Genomic DNA, 26,263 nt, shown 5'->3' with positions numbered 1-26,263 from the left:
CGGCAAATTCTTAATGGGCATATTTAACTTACATTTAAGTCCCTAGTCTATGGTACAAGGTGTACCCAGAGCCTGTGAATTGATTACCATTTGTGGACAACGGCAGGCATTGTGCCATCCACTACAATGGTTGTGCCCACATGGCTTCAAGCCTAACAGTTTAACAGTGGAAAAACTACAATTCGACCTGTCAAAATAAAACATTTTGACAGGTAAGAAGCTCCCTTTTAAATAGTAACAAGTCGCCCCAATATAGGCCTTGTAGCTTCCAAGGCAGGGTGCATGCATGATATTTACAACTACGTTTCCACCGTGTCAAACTTCTCCTACGGTCCTACAGAGGAAGGACCACCAACTTAATTTAGACCAGCAAACATACCTGTTTTTAGGTCTCACCTGGCGATGCAGCGCGAAAGCACGGACGCCAACGAGATCTATTGTCAGCGACTTGCATGCGAAGTGGTACAGACCGGTGCACGCGCAGGGCTTTGGCGATTGGAGTGTGTGGACGCGCTTGCTTGTAAAGTAAGTACAGCTGGTGCTGTTGTAGACGAATCTAGGACTCTAGTTAATATTCCCGATTTATGCCCTTATGTGGTTATATCAAATCATATCCTTATATAGGCATAAGGATCATACCCATATTAAGACATAGCCAATGCAGTCCAAATACGGCAAGGCTACTCCTCTAGACTCCTAAAAAGCACAACGCGTTCTTAGATAAACCAAGCCTCCAGCAGCTCGGTAATTCCCCCTGCTTCTGTATTGATTTGTCCTAGAACTCCTGGAGTCCTGAAAGAACTGCGAGTTCTTAGTGACGTCTCATGTCCAACCTTACGTCAAACTCGGCACCTTCCAGGTATAAATATAGCAGCATCTGCCCTAGCAAGACACACGGTGGTTTGGAGCAGATAGTCTATCTACTTGCCCGACGCCCTGCTATAGCGAGTGCCGACGGAAGCCGACCCTCCCACTGACGCACTGAGAGAGACGCTGTCTTTTCTCCAGCTGAGAAATCCAGCTCCAGTGTTTCCCTGTCACCCTTGCGGGTTTCTTGGAGATCGAGTCCTGAGAGAGAGATACAAGACCTCCTTCATTCTATAACCAAGCTACGGAGCTGATTAGACCCTTAGAGAATTCTTGATTTAGATTCTTGGCAGAAACTATCTTAACTCAAACTACATCTCACTTACTCCTTCCCATGTACTAGGCATGGGTTAGGTACACCGGGGTAGGCGTATCTTAGAAGCACCAGTTGAGTACATTTAGTCATTATTTTATCATTGTATGTATTTTATCCATTTTAAACACAGTATGGCTTAGAAACCATACCATGCTTTTACAGTATTATTTTATAATACTCCTTTTACTGTACGCACTTTACTTTATGACCAGTATTGCGATTGTAGCAATTCACTTCACTTGCATGAGAAAGAAGACTGTTCAATAAATATTCTCTTTTATTGAAAACGCCCGTATCTCTGTTTCTCTGCACTTCTGGTGAAACTAAGCATGCCCGATTGACTGAGTGAAATAGCTATCTATTGTTTCCGCGACTCTGGAGATATACTCCTTATTCTTGGGGGAGCAAAGTTGTCATGTTTATGCGGTTGTCAGAAACTAATCCCTTCTTGTGAATTCGAGAAAGTTTCTAGTGACCTCTGTGCTAGCTAGCATCCATAATTAAGTCTAACATATTCAACAGAGACCTAGTCGTCCTACGTCTAAACTATCGTTCATGTTATTCCAATGCGCAGAGCCTATTGGGAATATAGGAACTACACTACACAGCGGGGCAATTAGGGTTGAGGCAAGAGTGTGAACGTGCTACGGAAGACAGGTTAGCATTCAGCCGCATGTGGGGCGCCTGGCGGCATGCCGAGATAAATAACTTTTTGCTTTCTGGCTTTGTTGTAAGGTCATGAGTGACATTACTAGACGTCGAAAATCCCAATCCGCGTCGCAATTTAAACAATACAACTCCATTTCTAGAGACTTTGTAATCCCCCAAGTCTAATAAACAATTTTGTTTGCTGAATTACACTTGCACCAGGCTTAGTAAGCGCGTAGCATAACATCTTCTCTTAAAGAAAATAGCACGCTCTCTCTCTCCTACCGCGGTCCATAAATCAAACTGTACTACTACAATACAACCCCACAATTTTATTGTAGGTGCAGTTGGCATTTAGTGCATTCCTGCTCCTCGTGTAACTAGCCATCTATGTCTATGAGAGCCTCCCCCGGATCTCCTCTCACCTGGTGTCTCCTTGTTTTCTTTTGTTGCTTTGGAGGCCCCCCCCGGGCTGCAGCAGCCGAGCAGCAGTTATTGAAGTACAGCGAAGATTGCAGGCGGCGCAACTGGGCACGAGCCGCAGGCCACGCCGATGTGCTCGCTCACGGCGTGCCTATAACGCGCGCATGGCGCTCTTTCATTTTCACTTGTGTTTTTTTTTGTTTTTTAAATAAGCATCATGGTTCAACAATCACTGGAATGAATGTGTTGGCCTGTATAAACGCTCTTCCTGAATGTCTGCTGGAAAGCGACCACTCAACCAGTTCCTACACATACCAACCACAAGCTTCGCTACACCTTACTTCAGTAATTAGTTTTGTTCTTTGCTTGTCTATTCTTAGGCGGGTACAGCGTCGCTACAAGGCCGGGCCGGGCTGATACTGAGGCAGGCAGCGTTCGGAGGGGGCGTCCAGCGCCTCTATGGGCTTCTAGCCGCAGTCGGGCATTCTAGGAGGGCAGCGGGGCGCTGTACCACTCAGAGGGGTTTCATAGCGCCTTCACCGAGGGTGCTTCCCACAGCCCGGTGATGGGAGCCTTGGGGAAGCCTTGCTCTGGTGTTGTAAGCAGAGATTAGTTTAACACTAAACAAGACAACATATAATACTCATTTTGCACAATCGATCAAATTGATAATTCCAAGCGCTGTGTGCATTTGTATTTTACAAGGTTCAACTCCCATCATTTTTCTGTGAACAATTTTGCCATTCTCTGCAATATATATATATATATATATATATATATATATATATATATATATATATATATATATATATATATATATATATATATATAAAATTAATTTTATTTCACTCAACATATACGTTCACGCGTTGGATGCTGTTTCATATCGTTCTATAATAGGCGCGTAGTGTATTTAATAATATTAAGTTGGCTATTTTAATTTTCATGCAATTATATCCCGCATGTTGTTGTTGATCAGTTCCTCTTTAACTATTAGCTAGTTTGAATATCGAGACATAAACGTTCGTCTGTGTTTTCAACTAATTTCTCTGAGCGCCCATGTGTGCTCTCGTTTTCTTTCAGACATCAATTGGTTTGTTGTATTCCAGAATATGAACTCTGAAGACGGCAGGCACAAGTCTTTGGTGGCATTGTTAATTATGGTTTATTCAGTCGTTGTGCACCTTACCTCTTCCTTTCACTAGAGTGGCAACAGTTTCCATTGCCGCAGAGTGCATTCGGATTACAGGGAGCATTTCAACACCCCCTCCCACCATCCACCCCTCACTGTAAACTGAAGTGGCACCTAGAATCAACAGCGGCTACCAGGCAGAACAGACAAGGAGTGCTGGCATGTATCATTACATTCTCAAGATGGCATATTTACTGCTCTTGCTAGCCTGACTTGTTTGATGGGGGGGAGCAGCTTCCACGCTGGCACAAAGCGCCGAGAGACAGCAGTGCCAGGGGCGTAACACAAGCCCCCGCAGCCCCCGCGTTGCGGGGGGGCCTCGCGCTCCAGGGGGCCCCGCAAGGGCCCCTCACCAATACATTGATGTATCATGATGAATCATTGATTTTCAAATTATGGATGGTTCCGGCTGGGGCCTGTGAGGCTGGCAGCGGCTGAGGCTGAGCGGGACTACTGACTTGAGCTGCTCAGCTCAGTTGCGCACTGAGGAATGGTGCGGCCGTGCGGGACCCCGGCCGGCGGGGCCCGTGTGAGTGAGCCGAGGCTGGCAGCACTGCAGGAATGGTGCGGGGCCCCGGCCGGGGCGCGTGAGTGGCTGGTCATGAATACGCAGGTTGCCTGTGATTGCTGACAGGATTCTATGGACCGGTTGTCTGATGCAGCCTCAGTGCCGCAGCCGCATTCCTCTCCTTGTTTTATATGTTTGTGACTGAACACCGGCATGTCCACTCGAGGTAATAATCTGGGCTTGAATTCATTAATTAAAGATGAGGAGCTGCTTTGTAAAAGCGAATTTCTACGTAGATAGGCCGTAGCGTGGCCTTAGAGGGCGCGTCAGATGCTGTTGTGTTCTCGCACCCTGGCAGAGAGAGGTTTGTGAGCGTGGCTTCAGCCACTGAAGTGGAGTAGAGAGGGCAGGTAATCCAGGAGGCCTGGGGCAAGAGGATCACTGAGGTCTAGGCTAGAGATCACAGGCCTGAGGCACTTAGAGGGAAGAAACAGTAAAACCTTGCAGGAGATCGCTAGCAAAAGGAGACACGGCACTCCGAGTCTGAGACTGTTCATGTTCCGATTCTCGAACACCATGCCGAGGCGTCCGGCAGCTGCAGCTGCGGGCATGCTCGGAGAGCTACCAGATACAGGTCCAAGGAGAGCGTTTGTCAAAAAGAAGATCCGTTTGATAAGAATTCGGACCGAATAGTTGGCAGGGGCCACATGCGATCTTTCCATCGAGAGGGCATGGATTTAAAATCATTCGAGCCTTACAACAAGTTGCCTGTCATTTCGCATAGATAGAACGAGTGATAGGAAGGACTGGCTCTGGGCAGCATGAGGTCCGCATAAATGTTAATAAGAGAGGGACTAAGTGCAGAGGAATACAAAGGATGCTCCTATATTGGACCAACACAGATAAGGTTCTGCCCATTGAAGGCAGGTGTCCCGGGGACCAGGACCTAGCGGTTTTGAGGGGCCGAGCCCATTGCCCAACTAAGAAGCAGAAAGCCCCATTCCTTTGCTGTCATTAGGGCCCTAGCACTCATACCATGACCAGTGTCAATGAGAAACGGTGTGGAGTTCCCAGCTCCACGAGTTAGGCGTAAGGGGCGGTGCCCTACCAGTCATGGAAGGTGAAAGGAGCAGCAGAGCAAAAGTTCGGCACTGCTGACTGCGACGGGCCACGATATTGAAAGTCATGCCTTTTTGGGATGAGTAAAGTGTGATTGTGACATTCTAGGAGAGAGAGAGAGAGTGGAGAGAGAGTGGAGAGAGAGAGAGTGGAGAGAGAGACAGTGGGAAAGAGAGAGAGATTGGAGAGAGAGTAGAGAGAGAGAGTGGAGAGAGAGAGTGGAGAGAGAGAGTGGAGGGAGGAGAGAGAGTGGAGGGAGGAGAGAGAGAGTGGAGAGAGTGGAGAGAGTGGAGAGAGTGGAGAGAGAGAGAGTGGAGAGAGAGGGAGTGGAAAGAGTGAGAGAGTGGAAAGAGTGAGAGAGTGGAAAGAGACAGAGTGGAGAGAGTGGCGAGAGAGAGAAGAGTAGAGAGAGGAGAGAGGAGAGAGAGGGAAAGACAGTGGAGAGAGAGGCAGTGGAGAGAGAGTGGATAGAGAGAAAGTGGCGAGAGAGTGGAGAGAGAGACAGTGGAGAGAGAGTGGAGAGAGAGACAGTGGAGAGAGAGCGGAGAGATAGTGGAGTGAGTGGAGAGAGTAGAGAGTGGAGAGAAAGTGGAGAGAGAGGAGAGAGTGGAGAGAGTGGAGAGGAGAGAGTGGAGAGAGAGAGTGGATAAAGAGTGGGGAGAGAATAGAGAGAGTGAGAGACAATGGAGAGACAGTGGAGAGAGAGACAGTGGAGAGAGAGAGTGGAGAGAGTAGAGAGACACTGGAGAGAGAGACAGTGGAGAGAGAGAGGAGAGGGAGAGTGGAAATAGAGACAGTGGAGAGAGAGTGGAGAGAGGGAGGAGTGAGAGAGAGTGGAGAGAGGGAGGAGTGAGAGACAGTGGAGAGAGAGACAGTGGAGAGAGAGTGGAGAGAGAGTAGAGAGATTGGGAGTGGAGAGAGTGGAGAGAGTAGAGAGAGAGGGAGAGTGGAGATGAGAGAGAGTGGAGAGAGTAGAGAGAGTGAGAGTGGAGAGTGAGAGGGGGAAGAGAGAGAGTGGAGAGAGAGTGGAGAGAGAGAGTGGAGAGAGAGAACGTGGAAAGAGAGAGAGTGGAGAGAGAGTGGAGAGAGAGTAGAGAGAGTGAGAGACAGTGGCGAGAGAGAGTGGCGAGAGAGAGTGGAGAGAGAGAGAGAGAGAGAGAGAGAGAGAGAGAGAGACTGTGATGGAATTGGGGTCACAGTGTGTATGAAGCTATGCAATGCCTCTTAAGATTGCTATTGTCTAACAATAAAAATGGATTATCAAAATGTGCGCTTTGTAGTTAAATCTGCTTTTGAAATACTGCATCGTCGCTTTGTCTAATGTTTTAAAATGGAAGCAAGAAGGAGCAGTGGATGCACTTTTGTCAAAACTGAACGATGAGTGGGCTCGATGTTGTATATCATGACAAGAGTCTGCATCAGGAAACCCACCTAAACTTGGGCAAACTTCCTCGGCGTACCGATGGCAGGGACCCTGTAATGAATGGACCACCACCTATGATAACCTGCTGGCAGACTAAGCCCAACTTTTGACTCCATCATCCAGTGTTACTTATAACGGCTGGCTTGGTGACAGTGGCGTAACAATAGCCCCGCATCCCCTGCAGTATGGCGGGTCGCTGGCCTGAGAGCTCTAGAATGGCACGGAGGATGGGAGGGGGCCCCCTCCCTGTAGTTTGCAGGGGGGCCCCCTCAAGTTTCGTTACGCCACTGAGCAGTGCCTGGAAAGGGCAGTGTTTAATCCTCTGCAGCCAGCTGCACACAAATTCGGGGGGTGGGGGCTGTGTCTAAAAGCTAATTGCATTCTGTCTAATCCGTCAGGGCAGAGGGCACACTGCACAAGGCCCCCTGGGGGGGCTGCTACAGCGCCTCGTCCTCCCCTCTGCACCCGCCTGGCGCTGAATGCAAGCGTAGTGCGCGTCACAGCGAAGCATTTTGTGTGGCACAGTGGTGTAGCGCTGTGTGGTACACTAATGTCTGCGACATGTGCAAAGTGTGTGTGCGTGTGACAAGACTGTGTGCTACTTCTAGCCACTGATGTTTATTGCGTGTCGACGAGGCTTTGCTGAAAGGGATATATGACGTTAAAACGCATGTTTTTACAACGCATACCGTTACAACGGGACTTTTACAACGCCAATACTATTACCACGCATGTATTTACAACGCATTTTTTTACAACGCAGGTACCTTTACAACGCATACCATTACAACGTAAGTATTGGTAAGTATATATTTTTTTTTTAATTGTATATTATTTAAAATTAATATAATTTAATGTAATTGTATTTAATTTAATTTAATTTAATTTCATTTAATTAATTTAATTTAAATTTAATTTTATTTTATTTTTACCCTGTACCCCTTTACCCAAAAACCCAAAACTGACCCTGAACCCTAAAAATACCCCTTTACCCAAAAACCCAAAACTGACCCTGAACCCTAAAAATACCCCTTTACCCAAAAACCCAAAACTGACCCTAAACCCTAAAAATACCCCTTTACCCAAAAACTGAAAACTGACCCTAAACCCTAAAAATACCCCTTTATCCAAAAACTGAAAACTGACCCTGAACCCTAAAAATACCCCTTTACCCAAAAACTGAAAACTGACCCTGAACCCTAAAAATACCCCTTTACCCAAAAACTGAAAACTGACCCTGAACCCTAAAAATAACCCTTTACCCAAAAACCCAAAACTGACCCTGAACCCTAAAAATACCCCTTTACCCAAAAACCCAAAACTGACCCTGAACCCTAAAAATACCCCTTTACCCAAAAACTGAAAACTTACCCTGAACCCTAAAAATACCCCTTTACCAAAAAACTGAAAACTGACCCTGAACCCTAAAAATACCCCTTTACCCAAAAACTGAAAACTGACCCTGAACCCTAAAAATACCCCTTTACCCAAAAACCCAAAACTGACCCTGAACCCTAAAAATACCCCATTACCCAAAAACCCAAAACTGACCCTGAACCCTAAAAATACCCCTTTACCCAAAAACCTATAACTGACCCTGAACCCTAAAAATACCCCTTTACCCAAAAACTGAAAACTGACCCTGAACCCTAAAAATACCCCTTTACCCAAAAACCCAAAACTGACCCTGAACCCTAAAAATACCCCATTACCCAAAAACCCAAAACTGACCCTGAACCCTAAAAATACCCCTTTACCCAAAAACCTATAACTGACCCTGAACCCTAAAAATACCCCTTTACCCAAAAACCCAAAACTGACCCTAAACCCTAAAAATACCCCTTTACCCAAAAACCCAAAACTGACCCTAAACCCTAAAAATACCCCTTTAAAAAAAACCTAACATATAACATTTTAAATATAAATATATACTTACCAATACTTACGTTGTAATGGTATGCGTTGTAAAAGTACCTGCGTTGTAAAAACATGCGTTGTAAATAAATGCGTTGTAATGGTATTTGCGTTGTAAAAGTTCCGTTGTAATGGTATTGCGTTGTAAAAAATGCGTTGTAATGTGTGTTTACCTGCTGAAAGTAGTGTCTAAGACAAGAAAGACACAATGGGGGGTTCTTACTTTTCTGCTGTGGCCCCCAGAGGCTGGGGCTCCTTACCCTGGTCGCCCAGATCCATCGAGGGAACGGAGCCTGAAACGCCAGCTGAAGACTTGCCTTTAATAAAGTGATCTGGGTAGCCCCGTGCGTCGCACCGATCTGCTTGCGCCTGGACACTCCATCAGGCAGTCTGCGCACTATACATACCTTTTGATTTGATTTGTGGTGTGTGTGACAACACAACACTGTGTGCCTTTGGTATCTACTGATGTTTGTTGAGTGCTTTATCGCTGTGTGCCAGCTGTGTGTGTGTCGTGTGTCAGCACTGTGTGCCACTGATGTTTGTTGTGTGCGAGGTGTGTGTGCAAGCTAGAAGGGAGGGAGAGAGAGGGACAGAACTGTGTGCCTTCGATAGCCACTGCTGTTTGTTGAGTGCATCCCCGCTGTGTGTCTGTGTGTGTTTGTGGGACAACACTGTGTGCCATTTGTAGTCACTTTTGAGTGCGTCGTCGACCTGTGTGTTTGAGACAACATCTTTCCGCCTAGGGGCGAGGTGTGCTAGACAGACATTCAGAGGGAAGGCACTCAGCTGTGGGTAAGGAGCAGAGACAGCGTCAGCTCCTTCATATGGGATAAGTTAACTATCGCGTAACACAACTCTGTTCACTCCCACACTGCTCTCAAGATCCCACCACTGCTGTTTTGCACCTTTTTTTTTATTTCAGCACTTTATGCATTAACTAAAAGTACAGCAAGTGGAAGAAATGCAGCGAACAAATACAAAATTGCAATTGCATTTGACCTATTGGTATTTTAAATGACAATGCCTTTCATCATTGCAAGTTTTTTAAAGACATACATTAAAGGCATTGTCATTTACAATGCCAATTGCTCAAAATCTCGCAAATGCGAGACCTATTGCATTGCAAATGCTTGTGCAATGCATGTCAAAGCCAGGGAAATCCAGGGGTTAAGGAGCATTCAAAAGTGCTCAATGCCCCCCTCACCAAGGGAGGAAGTTTTCATGGCAAGGGTTTCAATGTTTTTTTATTTTATATTCAAAAAGAAAACCCTACTTTAGGATAAAAAAAAATAATAATAATAATTTGTAACTTTGGAGTATGGCTCCATGACATTTGACGGAGACATAAGATGGCCTAAATTCCTTTTGGTCCACTATTTTCTCCACGACCAAGTCCCCAATCTTAGGGATCCAACCAGGAATCGCTGGTGCTTCCTTCACTCCTCCAGTGGCGGTGTGTTTTACTTGGACTTTGCTTTGTGCATCCCGGCAGCTGGGGAGTTCCTGTAAAACAGCCAAACGTTCAATTATTTCAGATGATAGTTCTTCCGCCACTGTGCTGGGCCCGTCGAGGTTGGTACCCACATCTTCACCCCAAACAGGGTCTTGTAAGGTGAAAGACCACCCAGGTAGATTGTTTAGTGCTCTTTGAACCCCATATAGGTGATGGCCCCAACTGCGACCTGAGCCTAATACCCTTACTATTAAAATCCCGGTTTTTCCTCCCCACAGCCAAATTTCCCTCAGGAAATAGAATACTATATGGTCACACCCAATCTTCTCATGCGGTCTTTAGAAGCCTTTGAGGCAGACGCTGGCCACTTTATGGGTCAAGAGCATTACAAATAGTTTGAGTAGATTATTTAAGTCACTAGACCTGCAGGTCTAGCAACATGTTTATGATTTTAGGCCTGCTTCCATTGGGACTAGATAGAGAAATCCAGTTTAGGCTCTCTGAATTCACAATTTAATAACACATCTTTTAGTAAATTATGTGTTTGAAAATGACACTTTTAAAAAGTAGGCATTTTCTTGTTTAACCATTCTGTGTGCCTCTGCCTTTTTTGTGGATTGACTGTCTGGTTTTGGAGTGACCGGGGCTGGGGATGTGCATTCACTGTAGACAACCACTGGGGGAGTTGATGTGTGCCTCCTACAATTGGCAAAGGACTTTAGCACCCATGTAAGTCTGAAGTAAATAGTACTCCAGGTACCTAGGGCAGGGTCCCTTAGGGATGCAGCCCACTTTATGCCACCCTAAAGGACAAGAATACAAATTCCACACAGATTGCACTATGTCACACAGCCTGTAATGGCAAACAATGAGTGAAAACATGACATGACACACTCGTGTGTCATACCAAAGTCACTGCATCTAATATGCGAGTCAGCCCTTCAGCAGGCCTTTTAGCCAAAGTTTCAGTGAGCTCCTGCTGGAGAGGACTCCATCGTTGGCACGGGTGAAGCGCTACTTGCCTCACTTGAAGTCCTGATTAGTCAAGTACCTGTTAAGCATGAGATGGTGTTTGGTAACGGATGTGGTAGCCCCCACTATAAAACAGCAGTAGTACCCCCTACACCCAAAGAAGCCTGTGAGTTAGCCCATCCAACTGTCAGTGGAGAGCTGAAGGTGTGGTTCCGGACACTGACAGTTGTCAGTAGTCTCTGCTCGGTGCTAGCCTTTATGGCTAGACTGTGCTTGGCATGGTGGTCTGACCCCAAGGCAACCCCTGACCTGTTGGTCATGGCAGGGTTACTCCAGCTGTGGATAACATCTTTGGGTTAGCTGGGGTTTGCCCTGGCAAAGGCAGAGCTAGCAGAGGTAGCTACCTCTAGTCCAAAGGAAAAGAGAGACGGTCAAATAGATGTATTGCATTTTGAAAAGGGTCAGTTTACTGCTGGGGTAGGTCAGCTGCCCAAAGCCAGTGGCCTGGACAGAAGGAAGTGAGGCAGAGTAGGCCCTGCAACAGTGGAGCCTGTTCCTTTACTCATTTCCTCAACTAACAGACTAGGAAGACTCTCCCACGTTGTGGCTGAGTCTTCCGTCCTGGACTCTTGGCTGGGAGAAAGGGGGGGGGGGGTGTTGTGTAGAGATCTGGCCTTTTGTTGCAGTTACAACACCCAACCCACACTTTTTGCCCCTTTTTAAGCTACTTGGTGCAGATTTTCGACTCCGATAGTGCACTGAGGCCTGCTAACTAGACCTCAATGCTAGTGCTCCTTCCCTAAAACAAGGTGTTGTCTAATTGTGCTACAAATAGCAAAGGACTTTAGCACCTCTGTTAAGTCCCTAGTAAATTGTACTCCAGTGTTGGACAGGCCCCACGAAGGGCTCGCTCCCTCCCCGCACGACAGGGCCCAGACACCGGCTCTCCGGGGACTACCCGCAGAAGCAACCCGCAACCCGTCCCCTCCGGGACGCCTGCTCCCGGATATCTCTGTGTCACGGGCCCGGGCCCCCGTCAGCCCCATTGCCCGGCCCAGCCGCCATCTTGGACACTGCACCACGCGGCCTCAGCTCGACCCCAACCCTGGGCCCGGCCATGCCCCGCCATCCCGGCACCACCATCCATCCAGGAGGTGAACGGACCACTTGGCAGGCTAATGGGAGAAAGAAGTGTCGATGGCTCTCCCCCGCCAGGTGCCGATCGCCCCCAGCCTCCCCGGGTGCTGGCTCCACCCCCCTGCTGGGTGTCTGGACTCCCTCATCCCGGACCTCCCGACCTCCCAGTGCGAGGGTCCGGACATCAAAGGGCGCCAGACCTATAACCGAGGCAGCCCCAGAGCAGGAAGGCAGTTGTATCCTGGAGTCGAGAGACACCGAGAAGAACTCATCCTTGACGGACTGCTGGCGCTGCCGCAGCCCTGCCTTGTGAACTATCGTCCTGCCTGCTGGCGCTGCCGCGGCCTTCTGCAACCTTCATCCTTGTGGGACCTGCTGGCGCTGCCGCGGCCCGTTGTACCTTCCCTCCTCGTTGGGACCTGCTGGCGCTGCCGCGGCCCATTGCCACCTACGATCTCTTCGGGACCTGCTGGCACTGCCGCGGTCCGACTTGTCCGACCACCGAGCTCGAGGATTGTGAGCTACCGCCGTTTCACCTCAGTACCCGTAGGTACCAAGACTGTCCCGCTACCCCCTTCCCCTACTAGAGACTAGAATTGAGAGGATCATCGTGTCCTGATCTCCTTGTATCGTACTACCTTACTCCAAGAACTGCCTATAAAAGGTGTTACTCTGATCTTCGTGTGGTGTCCACCTGTGGGGGGGGAAGTTACTTGTCTGTACGATCGCTGGAGACGGCCCTCACCGGAGGCCTCTCCCCTTGTGCTCGGCCGACCCTCCAGGTCCCCGTCTAACATTGGTGGCCAGCGGCGCGATCCGAACCAACGCGTAAACCGTACAGAGAGTAACTCACCCTACGACTAATCCACAATGACGACCAGAGAGAGCGGATCTGCAGAGAAATTCCAGATGGAAAAACTGGAAGAGTACAACCACCGAGAGCTAAAACAATTTTGCATAGAACTAGGCATTGCCACCACCGGTCTGAGCACGAAAGAGGACTTCAAACACGCCCTAGAATCCTGGGCAGAGACAAATATCGCCGGACCCCGGGACCCCGAAGCCCCGGAAACAAACACCACTCTGACGGAAGAAAGGAGAACGGATCTCTCCCGGGAAGAGATCCGAGAACGAGAGAAAAATAGACTACACGAGTTAGAGCTGGCACGGCTCAAATTAGACGGAGAATTGAAACTGGCAGAACAAAAGATGAACTTAGAACACTTACGGCTCCAAGAAGAGCGAGAGGAAAAGCAGAGAAAGAGAGAACTCGAAGAAAAAAGACTGGCATACGAACACGAGTGCAAGCTAGCGGAGATAGAAATGCGCAAACAGAACAAAGACCTAGGGGTGCCCGAGCAACCGCGCCCCCCAGGTACTACCGAACAGAAGATCCACATCCCCAAGGATGTGGTCCGTGAATACTATCGGAACGACGACATACAGCAGTGGTTCAAGGCCTACGAGATCGCCATGACTGCCCACCGGATCGCTCGAAGTGACTGGGGAGCCGGTCTATGGGGGAGATTCGTCAATGAAGGCCAGGATGCCCTGCTGCAGCTTCCGGACCATCAAATGACGTCCTATGACCACATGAAGGCCGCCCTCCTCAGTCGATATGGGCTGACGCCCGAGATGTACCGCCAGAGGTTCCGCAACTGCACCCGGATCCCGGGTACAACCTGGATAGAATATGTAAACTATTTCAGCCGAGCCTTCGAGGGATGGATCAAGGGTAGCAACGTAACAACCTACGAACAGCTCTTCAACCTCATTGTGTGGGAGCACCTCTCCAACAACTGCTTCGTCGAGCTCAGGCAGCACCTCCTCGACAGTAAATTGACTGACCCACGGCAGCTCGCCGCCGAGGCTGACCGATGGGAGAGCACCCGAGTGACCCGGAGTGGGCCAAACGAGCAGAACAGAACCAACCCAGGTCATCATCGTCCCCGAGGAGGAGGACAGGGCCGGGGCAGAGACGCCGTCCCGGCCGCTCCCGTCAACAACACCCCGCCCCCGGGCGGCCGGGGCAACCCCCCGATGCGCCCGGGGTTCCGAGCCAACGTTACGTGTCATCGATGCCAGCGAGTCGGCCACTATGCCAGTGACCCGACCTGCCCAAAGAACCAGACCCCCGGACCCCGCCAGGTGGCTGCCGCCGCCCTAGGAGAAGAGCAAGTCTCCGAAGAGCCTGAAGAGTATGAGCAGGAGCAGCCCGAGTGGGAACCTGCCGCCATGACCCTGGCCTGCCTAGGGGGAAGAGACCTGATCCCGCGGGCTCCCCTACCAGCCAACACCAGGAAATACAGCCAGTGGGTGAACATAAATGGGCGTAAGGCCGAAGCCCTGCGTGACACAGGGACCAGTGTGACGGCCGTCCGTTGTCACCTGGTGACCCCAGAACAAATCCTGCCAAACGTTCTTTGCCCCGTCCGATCGGCCGACAATTCGGAGAGCCTGTGTCGGATGGCCTGCGTCCCCTTCGAATGGGGAGGAGTCTCCGGTATGTTAAAAGTGACTGTCCGCGACAATGCCCCCGTGGACTGCCTCCTGGGGAACGATCTCAAGAGTTCCCCGTGGGCAGCTGTTGAAAGAAGAGAGCACCTGGGGATGTTAGGCCTCCCGGGCTGGGCGTGCGTAACAACCCGGTCCATGGCCGCCGACACCATCCCTAGATCTGAAGAACCCGAATGGCCAGCACCTCCTCCCCCGATCGCTTCAGAGGGAGACTCCATCCCTGCGGACACCCCGGAACGAACCCACGAAGAGCCCGCTCAGCCCCAAGACCTCCCGGACCTGGCTCAGTGGCGTCAGGAAGGGGGGCCCACCCAAGAACAATTCCGGCAAGAGCAAAAGACATGTCCCTCCCTCGAGGGACTGCGACAGCAAGCGCTCGCCCAGGGCACAGGAGACACCGCAGGGGCCCACTGGATCTATTGGGACAATGACCTACTGTACAGCGAACAAAGAATAGCGGAGCTGGGGGCCAGTCGAGTGCTGGTGGTGCCCCTCCGTTTCAGAGACTTCCTTCTGAACTTGGCCCATGATGTCCCCCTGGCTGGACACTTGGGGCAAGACAAAACATACAACCGCCTGGTGACTCACTTTTACTGGCCGAAAATGAGAAATGACGTCTCCACCCACTGCCGGTCCTGCCCGACCTGCCAGGCCAGCGGGAAGAGCGGCCGCAAGCTCAAGGCACCTCTTCAACCATTCCCCGTTGTGACCACCCCGTTCGAAAGGGTGGGAATAGACATTGTGGGGCCCCTGGACCCCCGAACAGCACAAGGGCATCGATTCATCCTGGTCCTGGTGGACCACGCCACCCGCTATCCTGAGGCGGTTCCCCTTCGAACTGTAACAGCACCAGTGGTAGGTCGAGCCTTAATGGGGATCTTCTCTCGAGTGGGCTTCCCCAGGGAAGTCGTCAGCGACAGGGGCACGAACTTTATTTCCAAATATATGAAATCCCTATGGCAACAGTGCGGAGTCACCTACCAATTCACAACCCCCTATCACCCGCAAGGAAACGGACTGGTCGAGCGATTCAACCGCACTCTCAAGGGGATGATCATGGGGCTGGAAGAACCCCTACGCCGCCAGTGGGACGTGCTACTACCGTGCCTCCTCTTCGCCTACCGAGAAGTCCCCCAGAAGTCCCTCGGCTTCAGCCCTTTCGAACTCCTGTACGGACACCCTGTTCGCGGGCCTCTCAGCCTAGTTAAAGAAGAGTGGGAAATGGCCCCCCTGAAGACCCCTCCAGACATCTACAAGTACCTCCTGACCCTCCGTAATCAGACCCGGCGATTCAGAGAGCTCGCCAAAGCCAATCTTGAAGCCAGTCAGGAGGACATGAAAAAGTGGTACGATCAACATGCCTCCTCCATCGAATTCGAGCCGGGCCAGCAGGTATGGGTGATGTCCCCCATCGAACCTTGTGCCTTACAGGACAAATGGACGGGGCCCTTCAAGGTGATCGAGCGTAAGAGCCCCGTCACCTACCTCATCGACATGGAATCCCCCCGGAACCCCCTCCGGGTCCTCCACGCCAACAGACTCAAACCCCACTTCGTGCGCTCGGAGCTCAGCCTGCTGATGGCTACAGACAGTGGGGCAGAAGAGGACTCCGAGCCCCTCCCTGACCTACTGGGGGCCGGGGAAAAAGATGGTTCGGTGGACAGGGTCCAACTCTCCGAGGCTCTGACCCCGGAGCAGCGCCAAGACTGTCGGGCCCTCCTGCTGCAATTTGCAAACCTATTCTCCCTCACACCCGGGGTCACCCCCTGGTGTCTGCACGACGTGGACACTGGCGACAGTCCTCCTATCCGACACCGGCCGTACCGGGTACCAGATCGGGTACGCACCTGCATTCAAGAAGAAGTCTCCAAGATGCTCGCACTCGGAGTCATCGAACCCTCTGACAGCCCCTGGGCCAGCCCTGTTGTACTGGTCCCCAAAGCTGCGGCCCCGGGCACCACACCCGAGCTCCGGTTCTGCGTCGACTATCGGGGTCTGAACGCTGTCACCCGAACCGACGCTCACCCCATCCCCCGAGCCGACGAACTAGTTGACCGCATGGGGGCGGCCCGCTACCTAAGCATCTTCGACCTGACGGCGGGCTACTGGCAGATCGGCCTCACCCCCAGGGCACAAGAACGATCCGCTTTCTCCACCCCGGATGGACACTACCATTTCAGAGTGATGCCATTCGGCATGAAAAACGCTCCAGCCACGTTTCAACGACTTGTGAACCAGGTATTGGCGGGCCTCGAAGAGTTCAGCGCCGCATACCTGGACGACATCGCGGTGTATAGCCGCCACTGGTCAGACCACCTCCGCCACCTCCGAGGGGTCCTGCAGGCCCTCCAACGGGCCGGCCTCACAATCAAGGCCAGCAAGTGCCAAATCGGCCAGGGGTCCGTGACCTACCTCGGACACCAAGTGGGGAGCGGTCTGGTGGCCCCCCTCCAGCTCAAGATCGCTGCCATCCAGTCCTGGCGCCCCCCGTAACCCAAACCGAGGTCCGAGCCTTCTTGGGGCTCACCGGATACTATCGGCGGTTCGTAAAGGACTATGGCAGCATTGTGGGGCCCCTCACGGAACTCACATCCAAGACCAACCCAAAAACAGTCAACTGGACTCCCGACTGTCAAGCGGCCTTCGAGAGGCTGAAGGCCGCCATGTGCACCGCTCCTGTGCTCCAGGCCCCCGACTACAGCCGTGAGTTCATCGTCCAGACTGATGCCTCAGACCATGGCATCGGGCCGTCCTCTCCCAACTGAACCCCGAGGGAGTCGACCAACCAGTGGCCTTCATCAGCAGACGCCTCCTGCCCCGAGAACAGCGCTGGAGCACCATTGAGCGAGAGGCCTTCGCAGTAGTATGGGCCCTCAAGAAGCTCCGGCCTTACCTCTTCGGAACCCACTTCCGGGTACAAACAGATCATCGGCCCCTGCAATGGCTAATGCAAATGCGGGGGGAGAACCCCAAACTATTGCGATGGTCCATCTCCCTGCAGGGGATGGACTTCACTGTGGAGCATCGCCCTGGCCAAGACCACGCCAACGCGGATGGCCTGTCCCGCTTTTTCCGCCTCGACGAGGAGAGTCCCCAAGAGGATGGGTGACTCTCCCCGCCTTCAGCTGGGGGGGACGCATGTTGGACAGGCCCCACGAAGGGCTCGCTCCCTCCCCGCACGACAGGGCCCAGACACCGGCTCTCCGGGGGCTACCCGCAGAAGCAACCCGCAACCCGTCCCCTCCGGGACGCCTGCTCCCGGATATCTCTGTGTCACGGGCCCGGGCCCCCGTCAGCCCCATTGCCCGGCCCAGCCGCCATCTTGGACACTGCACCACGCGGCCGCGTGGCCTCAGCTCGACCCCAACCCTGGGCCCGGCCAGGCCCGCCATCCCGGCACCACCATCCATCCAGGAGGTGAACGGACCACTTGGCAGGCTAATGGGAGAAAGAAGTGTCGATGGCTCTCCCCCGCCAGGTGCCGATCACCCCCAGCCTCCCCGGGTGCTGGCTCCACCCCCCTGCTGGGTGTCTGGACTCCCTCATCCCGGACCTCCCGACCTCCCAGTGCGAGGGTCCGGACATCAAAGGGCGCCAGACCTATAACCGAGGCAGCCCCAGAGCAGGAAGGCAGTTGTATCCTGGAGTCGAGAGACACCGAGAAGAACTCATCCTTGACGGACTGCTGGCGCTGCCGCAGCCCTGCCTTGTGAACTATCGTCCTGCCTGCTGGCGCTGCCGCGGCCTTCTGCAACCTTCATCCTTGTGGGACCTGCTGGCGCTGCCGCGGCCCGTTGTACCTTCCCTCCTCGTTGGGACCTGCTGGCGCTGCCGCGGCCCGTTGCCACCTACGATCTCTTCGGGACCTGCTGGCGCTGCCGCGGTCCGACCCGTCCGACCACCGAGCTCGAGGATTGTGAGCTACCGCCGTTTCACCTCAGTACCCGTAGGTACCAAGACTGTCCCGCTACCCCCTTCCCCTACTAGAGACTAGAATTGAGAGGATCATCGTGTCCTGATCTCCTTGTATCGTACTACCTTACTCCAAGAACTGCCTATAAAAGGTGTTACTCTGATCTTCGTGTGGTGTCCATCTGTGGGGGGGGAAGTTACTTGTCTGTACGATCGCTGGAGACGGCCCTCACCGGAGGCCTCTCCCCTTGTGCTCGGCCGACCCTCCAGGTCCCCGTCTAACATCCAGGTACCTAGGCCAGCGGTATTAAAGAGGGACCTAAGGGCGACAGCATATCTTATACCACCGTAAGGGACCCACATACAAATTCTATATAGACAGCCGTTGCATGCGCACCATGAATGAAAACACATGACACACTCCTTTGTGTCATGCCAGAGTCACTGCATTTAATATATGTAAGAAAACCCCTAGAGCAGGCCTTTGAGCCCTAAGGCAGGGTGCATTAGATTTTATGTGAGGACTTGGCTGCATGAGCAGATGTGCCCCTGTGATGTCTAGTTCTATTACTAGATATTGCAATTGATCAGAGAATCCATTTTAAAAGCATGTGCTGGACACTGGTGAAAACGTGTTCCCCAGCTACATGATGGCTTCACTAAAATGGGGATGTTGGGTTTCAAACTACTTGTATTAATAAACCCACACTGATGCCAGTGTTGGATTTAAAAAATACATGCACACAGAGGGCACCTTAGAGGTGCCCCCCAAACATCTACCAGCCACTGGTGTGCTGACTGGTTTGTGCCAGCCTGGCACCAGAGAAACGTTTCCGACCCCCAAGGAGGAGGGCTTCCGTCCTCAGGAGGTCAGAAACGAAGCCTGCGCGGGGGAGGGTGTTCACGCCCCCTTCCCAAAGGATGACCTGCTGATTAGCATTCCAAAGCAGAGGAGCTTCAAAGAAGCCCCTGCCTTTGACAGGCGAGTTTGGCTTCCCATACACGAGAGGAAGCCGGCCCCCTTTGTCCAAACTCTTTGGCATCTGGACAGGTGGGAAGATTAGCTAGTCAGGGTGACGTGCCCACCCCCAGGCTAGCACCACGCCCAAGGTGGCCTAGCTGAAGTGGGCAAAACTTTTCAGAGTTGCCCATCATGATGATGGCAAAGTTAGGAATTCTGGGACAGGGTTATGCCTACTTCCCACAGAAGTGGTCATATAGGGGGCGTAGTGGCCCATTGGCTACTTCCCCTCACTCCCTTTAACGCCCCTGAATGGAGTGTTTAGGAGACCTGATAACAGATATTCAGACTTCAACGGATCAGAAGGAGTAGACAAAGAAGATTCCTGCCATGAGAAACGAGGAGCAATGACTGACTTGGCACCAACCCTGCCAGCCTGACTGCTGCTCCCAACAATCATAGAAGAAGCAGACTTGTCCTACCATTCCGCACTCCAAGAAAACCAGCGGGCTGCCAGTGCTTCGCCAATTGCCTGAAGAAACTCTTGTAGTAGAGGAGCTAGTCCCCAGCAGCCGCAGGCACTAAAAACGTAAGGGGCGGTAAACAAGTTGTTGCTCTCCAGCCATCCCAACGCAGCAGCTCCCCAGGAATAGGACCCTGTGCTCCTGATGGTCAGATCGGTCCTCCCAAAGAGTGAGATGACACCAGGACCAACTTGAGCCACACAGGATCGATAACCGTGGTACTGGACCCCTTTCAGCAGACAAGGCTTGCTGTGCCCAGTCTAGGCACCAACGCAGAGAAAGACCAACCTGCACTTGAGGGACTTCAGGGAGAGTGAGATCCACTTTGTAAGTGGCCAAGCTGTCCTATTTGCCCCTCTTCTGCAAAACAAAGACCAAGATGTGAGTCTGTGACTGCCGTCACCCGACGTCTCAAAGCACCTATGCACACGTGCTCCAGAGCCTGAGTCAAAGGGAGGTGACAGTGCCAAGGGGGTCCCCAGACCCACAAGAGCTAAGCCCATGCTTGGGTTTACAGAGACTGGACTTCCAATCGCCGCTTGCAGCTTCTTTCTGCAGGCCCTCTTCAACAGAGAAAGACTCCTGCACCGAAATCAGACATCAAAAGACACCACTGCACCGGAGCCCCACTGCCCAAGGAGAAGTGGGCCAAAGACATCCCCATTTGCCACGGGATCTCAAGGGTCAAGCCCCCGTGGGTTCCCCCAGTTCCTGCTTGCAGCCTCTTTTTAACCGGACCGTTCTCCCGTTAAAGTGAATGGGACACCCGACACCGTAACACACCTCTGAACCCAGATGCCCCAGTGCCTCCCTAGGTGACCTGTTGGTGTGGCTTTGGACCTTGCCCCATACGCACCTTAAGTCCCGGAGAACAGTCTTGTAAATCTCTACTAAATACCCAAATGCAATACCTGTTTTTCCTCCATAGGACAACTTTACAGATCCAGAAAATTAACTAAGTATCCATTTCTGAAAACTGTAAAAATTCTTAACTCGACAAATACCAGATTCTGATGATCTTGATATCTACATTTATATAAAAGTATGTTATTTTTAAAAATTGGTGTTGTATTTCTTTTTTGAGTGTGTCTCATTTACTGCTTTTGTGTGTGTAATGAATGATTAGCACTACCCTCTGATATCCAACTGCTCGCCCACACTACCACAAAAGAGAACATTTGGTGTGGCATTTGTGCCTCTGTAATAACTTTGGGATTTGTTTGGGCTCTCTGCACAGTGTACCTCATTTTGGTGCACTAGATAAAGAGCCTTCTTACAGGGACCATTGCCACCAACAACGTATGTTGCTCTCCTTGAATATCCCTAATCTCTGGGATAATTGCAGCCTTTTGTAAATATCACCCAACAATCTTTCCAACCATTACTTTACACTTACAACCCTTCTCACATCCTACTTGATGGATACAAAGAGAACCTTGCTATTCTGTTTTGGTTACATAATAGGCATAACACAGGATGCAGGCAATTTAATTTCTAGCAAGACCTGCATATGTAATTTATTCTCAGTTCTTGTAAGAGCATCCTAGAACGGACAAGACATTTATAAACACAGTATCTTGGATAATTTCACTAAGACAGGTTAAACATTTTAATGTGGAAAAGAAACACAACTTTCAGGCCCAAATATATACAAAGCCAAAGAGTGAGCATTTTCAAATCATGAAGATATGAATAAGCCTCCAGCTTCACACAATGGACAAGAAGCACGTGTAATTATAAACCAAACCCATCATTAGGCTTTCTCTACAGACTTTCAGGACATAAACTAAACATGGGTAGCTGGTTCAAACGCACCAATTTTCTTGGTTCTGAGAGCAGATATGATTGCAATAAGATTACTCTCAGTAACATATATACTATTCACATTTACAATTTAAACATTTCAATACATTAGCTTATCAACCCACCGTTTTCTCAACTACCATTTCCTGATGTTCTTGTAAATACTGTGCACCATCTTCAGAGTCATGGGTCAAAGGATCGTCCAGTTTAATATGCTCCTGAAACAAAGAACATGCCCTGTTTAGAGCATTTTACTTCTGTATAAGGTAACATTGAATGTGTGTGCTCTGCAGTCATGACTTGGTCAAACTGAAGAAGAAAACACACAAAAAATGGGATCGGGCTGGAATGATACAGCTTACATGTGTCCAGGACAGACAAGTACCTCTGGGGACATGGCTCAGGTCAGGTGTCATATTTAAGCTTGTCCTCAACAGGTGTGGCTATGTGAAAGCCATTTATTTGAGTGTAAATGAAGTATGAAATGGAAGATACTGGTGTCTGAGAAACAGAGTAAACGTGAGGCAAACGAGCAGAGTCAAATTGTCCCCGACTGACATGGGAGTAAAGATTGCAGAAATGGTTTTTTATTCACAAACAGAGACGTCACATTTATTGGGGTGAGGAGTCTGTGCCCCAAGGCCAAGTGTCCCTCGTGGAATACCAGCACTATAACAGGATAGTATGGATTGGAATTGCATGCACAAGGAAAGGGATGGAATTCTCCCCAATGATGGCGACACCAGGTTCGGGAACATGACAGCAAGTGAAGTACGCAAAGTTCTGACCAGGAGGTAACATATGGACATTTAACAGATATGGGATCACAATTTGTGCTACAATAACTGTAATGACAATGTTTTGATGAGTGATAACCTGTAACGAGAGCAGCCCTTGTATAAAGAACTTTAGAGGCTGTGCTGTCAACTACTTTGCTGAACCAATAGCTCTAGAGCATTTTCGGACAGTTACTTCTCGCACAACCAGCAATGATGCAAAATGTTTGTGATGCGCATCAGGACTCTTTTTTAGGAGTAGCAGATCCCAAGGCCACTCCTTAAACTTTCTTGTCTAACAGCCGAGATAAGTGGCTATTTCAAAGAACCTCTTACGGTTCCCATCTACATACTTTTAGAATATTCTTTAGAATGACGTTTTTCAGAGATAAAGAACCGGGTATCATCATGTTCAACAAAAGACATTGGTCTTTAAATATGGCAATGTTACTCTATACTATAGTTTATGAAGGACTAGGACGTACCGTAGTAAATTTAAATTCCTTGGGCTTATACTCAACGACATACATAAGTGAATGTGACAGCATCTAAACACAGTGGTTCCGTGGGTTTCATTCACTTAACAGGAATGTGCCACATGCATCAACCCTGTTCAACAATAAATCCACCCTTATTTTGTCATAAACAGAATTAGCTAAGACTTCTCAATGCAAAAACTCAAAATATATTCTCCAGAAAAGATATATACAATTATAAGGAGTAACGATAGTGCAGCGCTTAAGGTGAAGCGTTAATAAAATTACATAAGCCACATAAAATATGTAGAGACAGGGCTGCAACTCAATATTGCACAACACATGCTCAGCAAGGCTGATTGTTTTGCATCACAGCAGGTCTCTTCTATTGGGTTCTTCATTTTTAGGTCTCGCTGGCGTTGCAGCGCGAAGCGCTGCCGCCAACGAGACTTATAGCTGCCGTGTTTGCCTCCAAGGGAGGCAGACCTGGAGACAGACCTGTGCACGAGCCGATTCTAGTATGGGCACGAGCTCAGGTCTGTCTCCAGGTCTGCCTCCCTGAACGTGCTTCAGGCTTTGCAGGGCCGCCACTGCCAGGAGCCGCAGGGAACGCTAACGTGCACGCTCACGGCGTCACGCTCATGCACTCCCGCGTCCCGCTGTTCTCCGCTCCAGGCCGACTCCTTGACAGGCTCAGCAAACAGAGCGCGGTGAACTGAACTCACCCGCGCACAGGGCAGCACCATGGCGGCCGCGCACCTGGAGCAGCACGCATGGTGTCTCTCTTCTCTTCCACCAAGGCATGTAAAGGCGTGTAGTCAGGGGTTATGTTTCATTTTATTGCTTTGTTTACTCCAGGCAGGCAGGCACAGAGCTCAGAGTCGCAGGGGTCACGGGGAGGACAGGGGGATTTTGGCAGACTGTGGGTGCTTTTCTGCCAAGGCAGCAGCGTGTTCATAGTTTTTTGCATCACGTTTCACTTAAAGTGAAAGTGTGATGCAAAAATAAACATGCTGCTGTTTGTTTAGGTACATTAGGTGGACGGCACCTTTAAGATAGCTTTGGGCACTTGTAATGAATATGGTTTGTTTACATAGCTGTGACGTTTTGACGCTCCATTGACGAACGGCTACCATCTTAAGGAACTCACGTTTTCGCGGGCTTTTGCCTACTCGTATCCGGGTCTTTGTAGTACCTACAGACACCGTTTCAGGTAATTTCGCCTTGCTAGAGGGTCATGCCTCGGCTTTGATTTATAGGTTTTCTCAAAGGGGTAAAGCGGGGAGCGGTTGTGGTAATCTTTGAGAGAGTCGGGGCAATTCACTAAATTTAAAATTAGAGTCAGTGGGTAGCGAACTTTTGTTTTTCCGCATATAAGGAAGATGATGCCCCGTTTCCAGTCACTGTTGCGATTTGACATCTAAGTCCCTCCCGTGACGTTACGCTCACATGATTCGATAACACTGGTATAGATCAGAGACCGAGCAACTGAGGTCTCCCCTGTGCTTGCCCCATCTTGACAGCTTGCCCAGCAGGGGTAACTGCAGACCGCGCACGGCGGCAGAGTCTTCACCAACTGCCATCTTATACATCTTTGCAGCGGGGCGCTCCTTACTCCGTGCACCTCCCTCTATGTCGCTCTACACTATCATGGCTCCAGGCGGGTCCTGGTGGCGGACGCTGCCTGCCTTATTGTTGCTTGGTTTTCTGCATACTTCCTCTGCTGTTTTATTTGATGTTAAAGATGGTAACAACAAAAGTTGCATCATGGCAGACTTATCGCTTAATTTTTCAGTGCAATATAAAGCTTCAGACAAACAGAGAATCAGTAGCTTCAGTCTTCCAGATAATGCTGTTGTGCACCATAATAGTACTTGTGGTAATGGAAGTGAGTCATCTCCCATTTTGGCTAATACATTTGGAGAGCAACACGTTCTAAGCCTGCACTTCAATAGAACTGCGACTGATTATTACGTTGTCGAGTTGAATGTTGTTTTCAACCAGTCAGACAGGGCAGTTTTCCCAAATGCATCTGACAAAGGATCTATTGAAGCATCCTCTCGGAAAACTAATATTGCTGCGCCGATCAACACAACATGTAGGCGTGTCAGTGATGACCAGCTTAACATGGGGGATGCTAATGTCACTCTTCATAACATTTGGATTGAGGCATATCTCCTAATGAATAATTTCAGTGCTGAAGAAACTGTATGTAGTAAAGCTAAAACTCCCAGTCCACCCAGATGCCAATTACCAATTCAACAGCCAAGCCCACGACACCAACACCACCACCTGCTCCAGTAGTTGGCACATATAATGTCTCTGATGGGAATGGAACTTGCTTACTGATTTCTTCAGGCTTGCAGCTCAACATCACCTATCAAACCAAAAACAATGACTGCGGTAGATGTATTTGCCTTGGTTCCCTTACAGGTGACCCCCACAGGGAATTGTACCCCTTCACCAACTATTAGTCTTATTATGAAGCAAACTGTTCTTTCTTTGACATTTGTGAAGAACTCCTCTTCCAATGTGTTTTACCTTGGGTCGGTTTCTGTGAACACATCTGTACCTGATGATGCACAAGCTTTGAATTTTGCCACTACAAATGGATCAACTTTCTACCTAAAAGCTGCTCTTGGACACTCCTACAAGTGTAAAACTGAAGAGACCCTTAAGATCTCAAAGGAATTTTAAAGTAATACTGTCAACCTTCAAGTCCAGGCATACAACATTGATTGCTGAAAATTTAGAGCAGTGGGAGAATGCCAGTTGGATGAAAACAGCATGTTGGTACCCATCATTGTTGGCGCTGCTCTAGCAGGACTAGTTTTGATCGTGCTAATTGCGTATTTGATTGGCAGAAAGAGAAGCCATGCCGGATATCAAAAAATTTAATTATTCCAATGCCTCTGATCCTTAGTCACAACTGAACATCTTCAAAGCAAGAATTCAATAACGTTTGCCTGTTGAGTTCAGATTGAGTGTTTTAAGGAAGAAGTGTTTTTCAGGTTTTTTGCTTCTTGTGAAACCATCTCAAAACATTGTTGGTTATGCACAGGCCCACAATTCCCAATATAGAATACATTCTTTTACTGAGTGGGTATCACAAAAAGTCAGAAACCCTGCTAATATTAAATAGTGCTTTAAAAACAATTAGCTGAATTTGGTGTTGGATAAATCCCTTTTTTAATGGCTGGTGTAGTACTTCTCTCAATATAGTTATTCCTCTACAAAACGTAATATTTATTTCCATTCCATTCTGTGGTCTGACTACATTTTGCAGATAATTGCACTAACTTTGTGGGCTTTTTTAATG

At 49.9% G+C, this 26,263-nt stretch overlaps 1 protein-coding gene and 1 pseudogene across 1 annotated transcript in view; one reads left to right on the top strand and one right to left on the bottom strand.

Moving 5' to 3' along the window:
• LOC144820832 (uncharacterized) overlaps nucleotides 1-26,263 on the bottom strand; it is a 933,795-nt gene that overhangs the window by 797,499 nt on the left and 110,033 nt on the right. Inside the window, exon 2 of the mRNA XM_078677961.1 lies at nucleotides 21,818-21,910. Coding sequence (XP_078534087.1) covers nucleotides 21,818-21,835 — 18 coding nt within the window. The 5' untranslated portion in view covers nucleotides 21,836-21,910. The remainder of the gene's footprint in view (nucleotides 1-21,817; nucleotides 21,911-26,263) is intronic.
• On the top strand, nucleotides 24,595-25,873 carry LOC144820848 (lysosome-associated membrane glycoprotein 1 pseudogene; annotated as a pseudogene).

Source organism: Lissotriton helveticus, chromosome 1_1, assembly GCF_964261635.1.
Source record: "Lissotriton helveticus chromosome 1_1, aLisHel1.1, whole genome shotgun sequence".
NCBI classification, from domain to species: domain Eukaryota; kingdom Metazoa; phylum Chordata; class Amphibia; order Caudata; family Salamandridae; genus Lissotriton; species Lissotriton helveticus.
The sequence above is the reverse complement of the archived record's forward strand: the minus strand, read 5'-3'. Positions and strand labels throughout refer to the sequence as shown.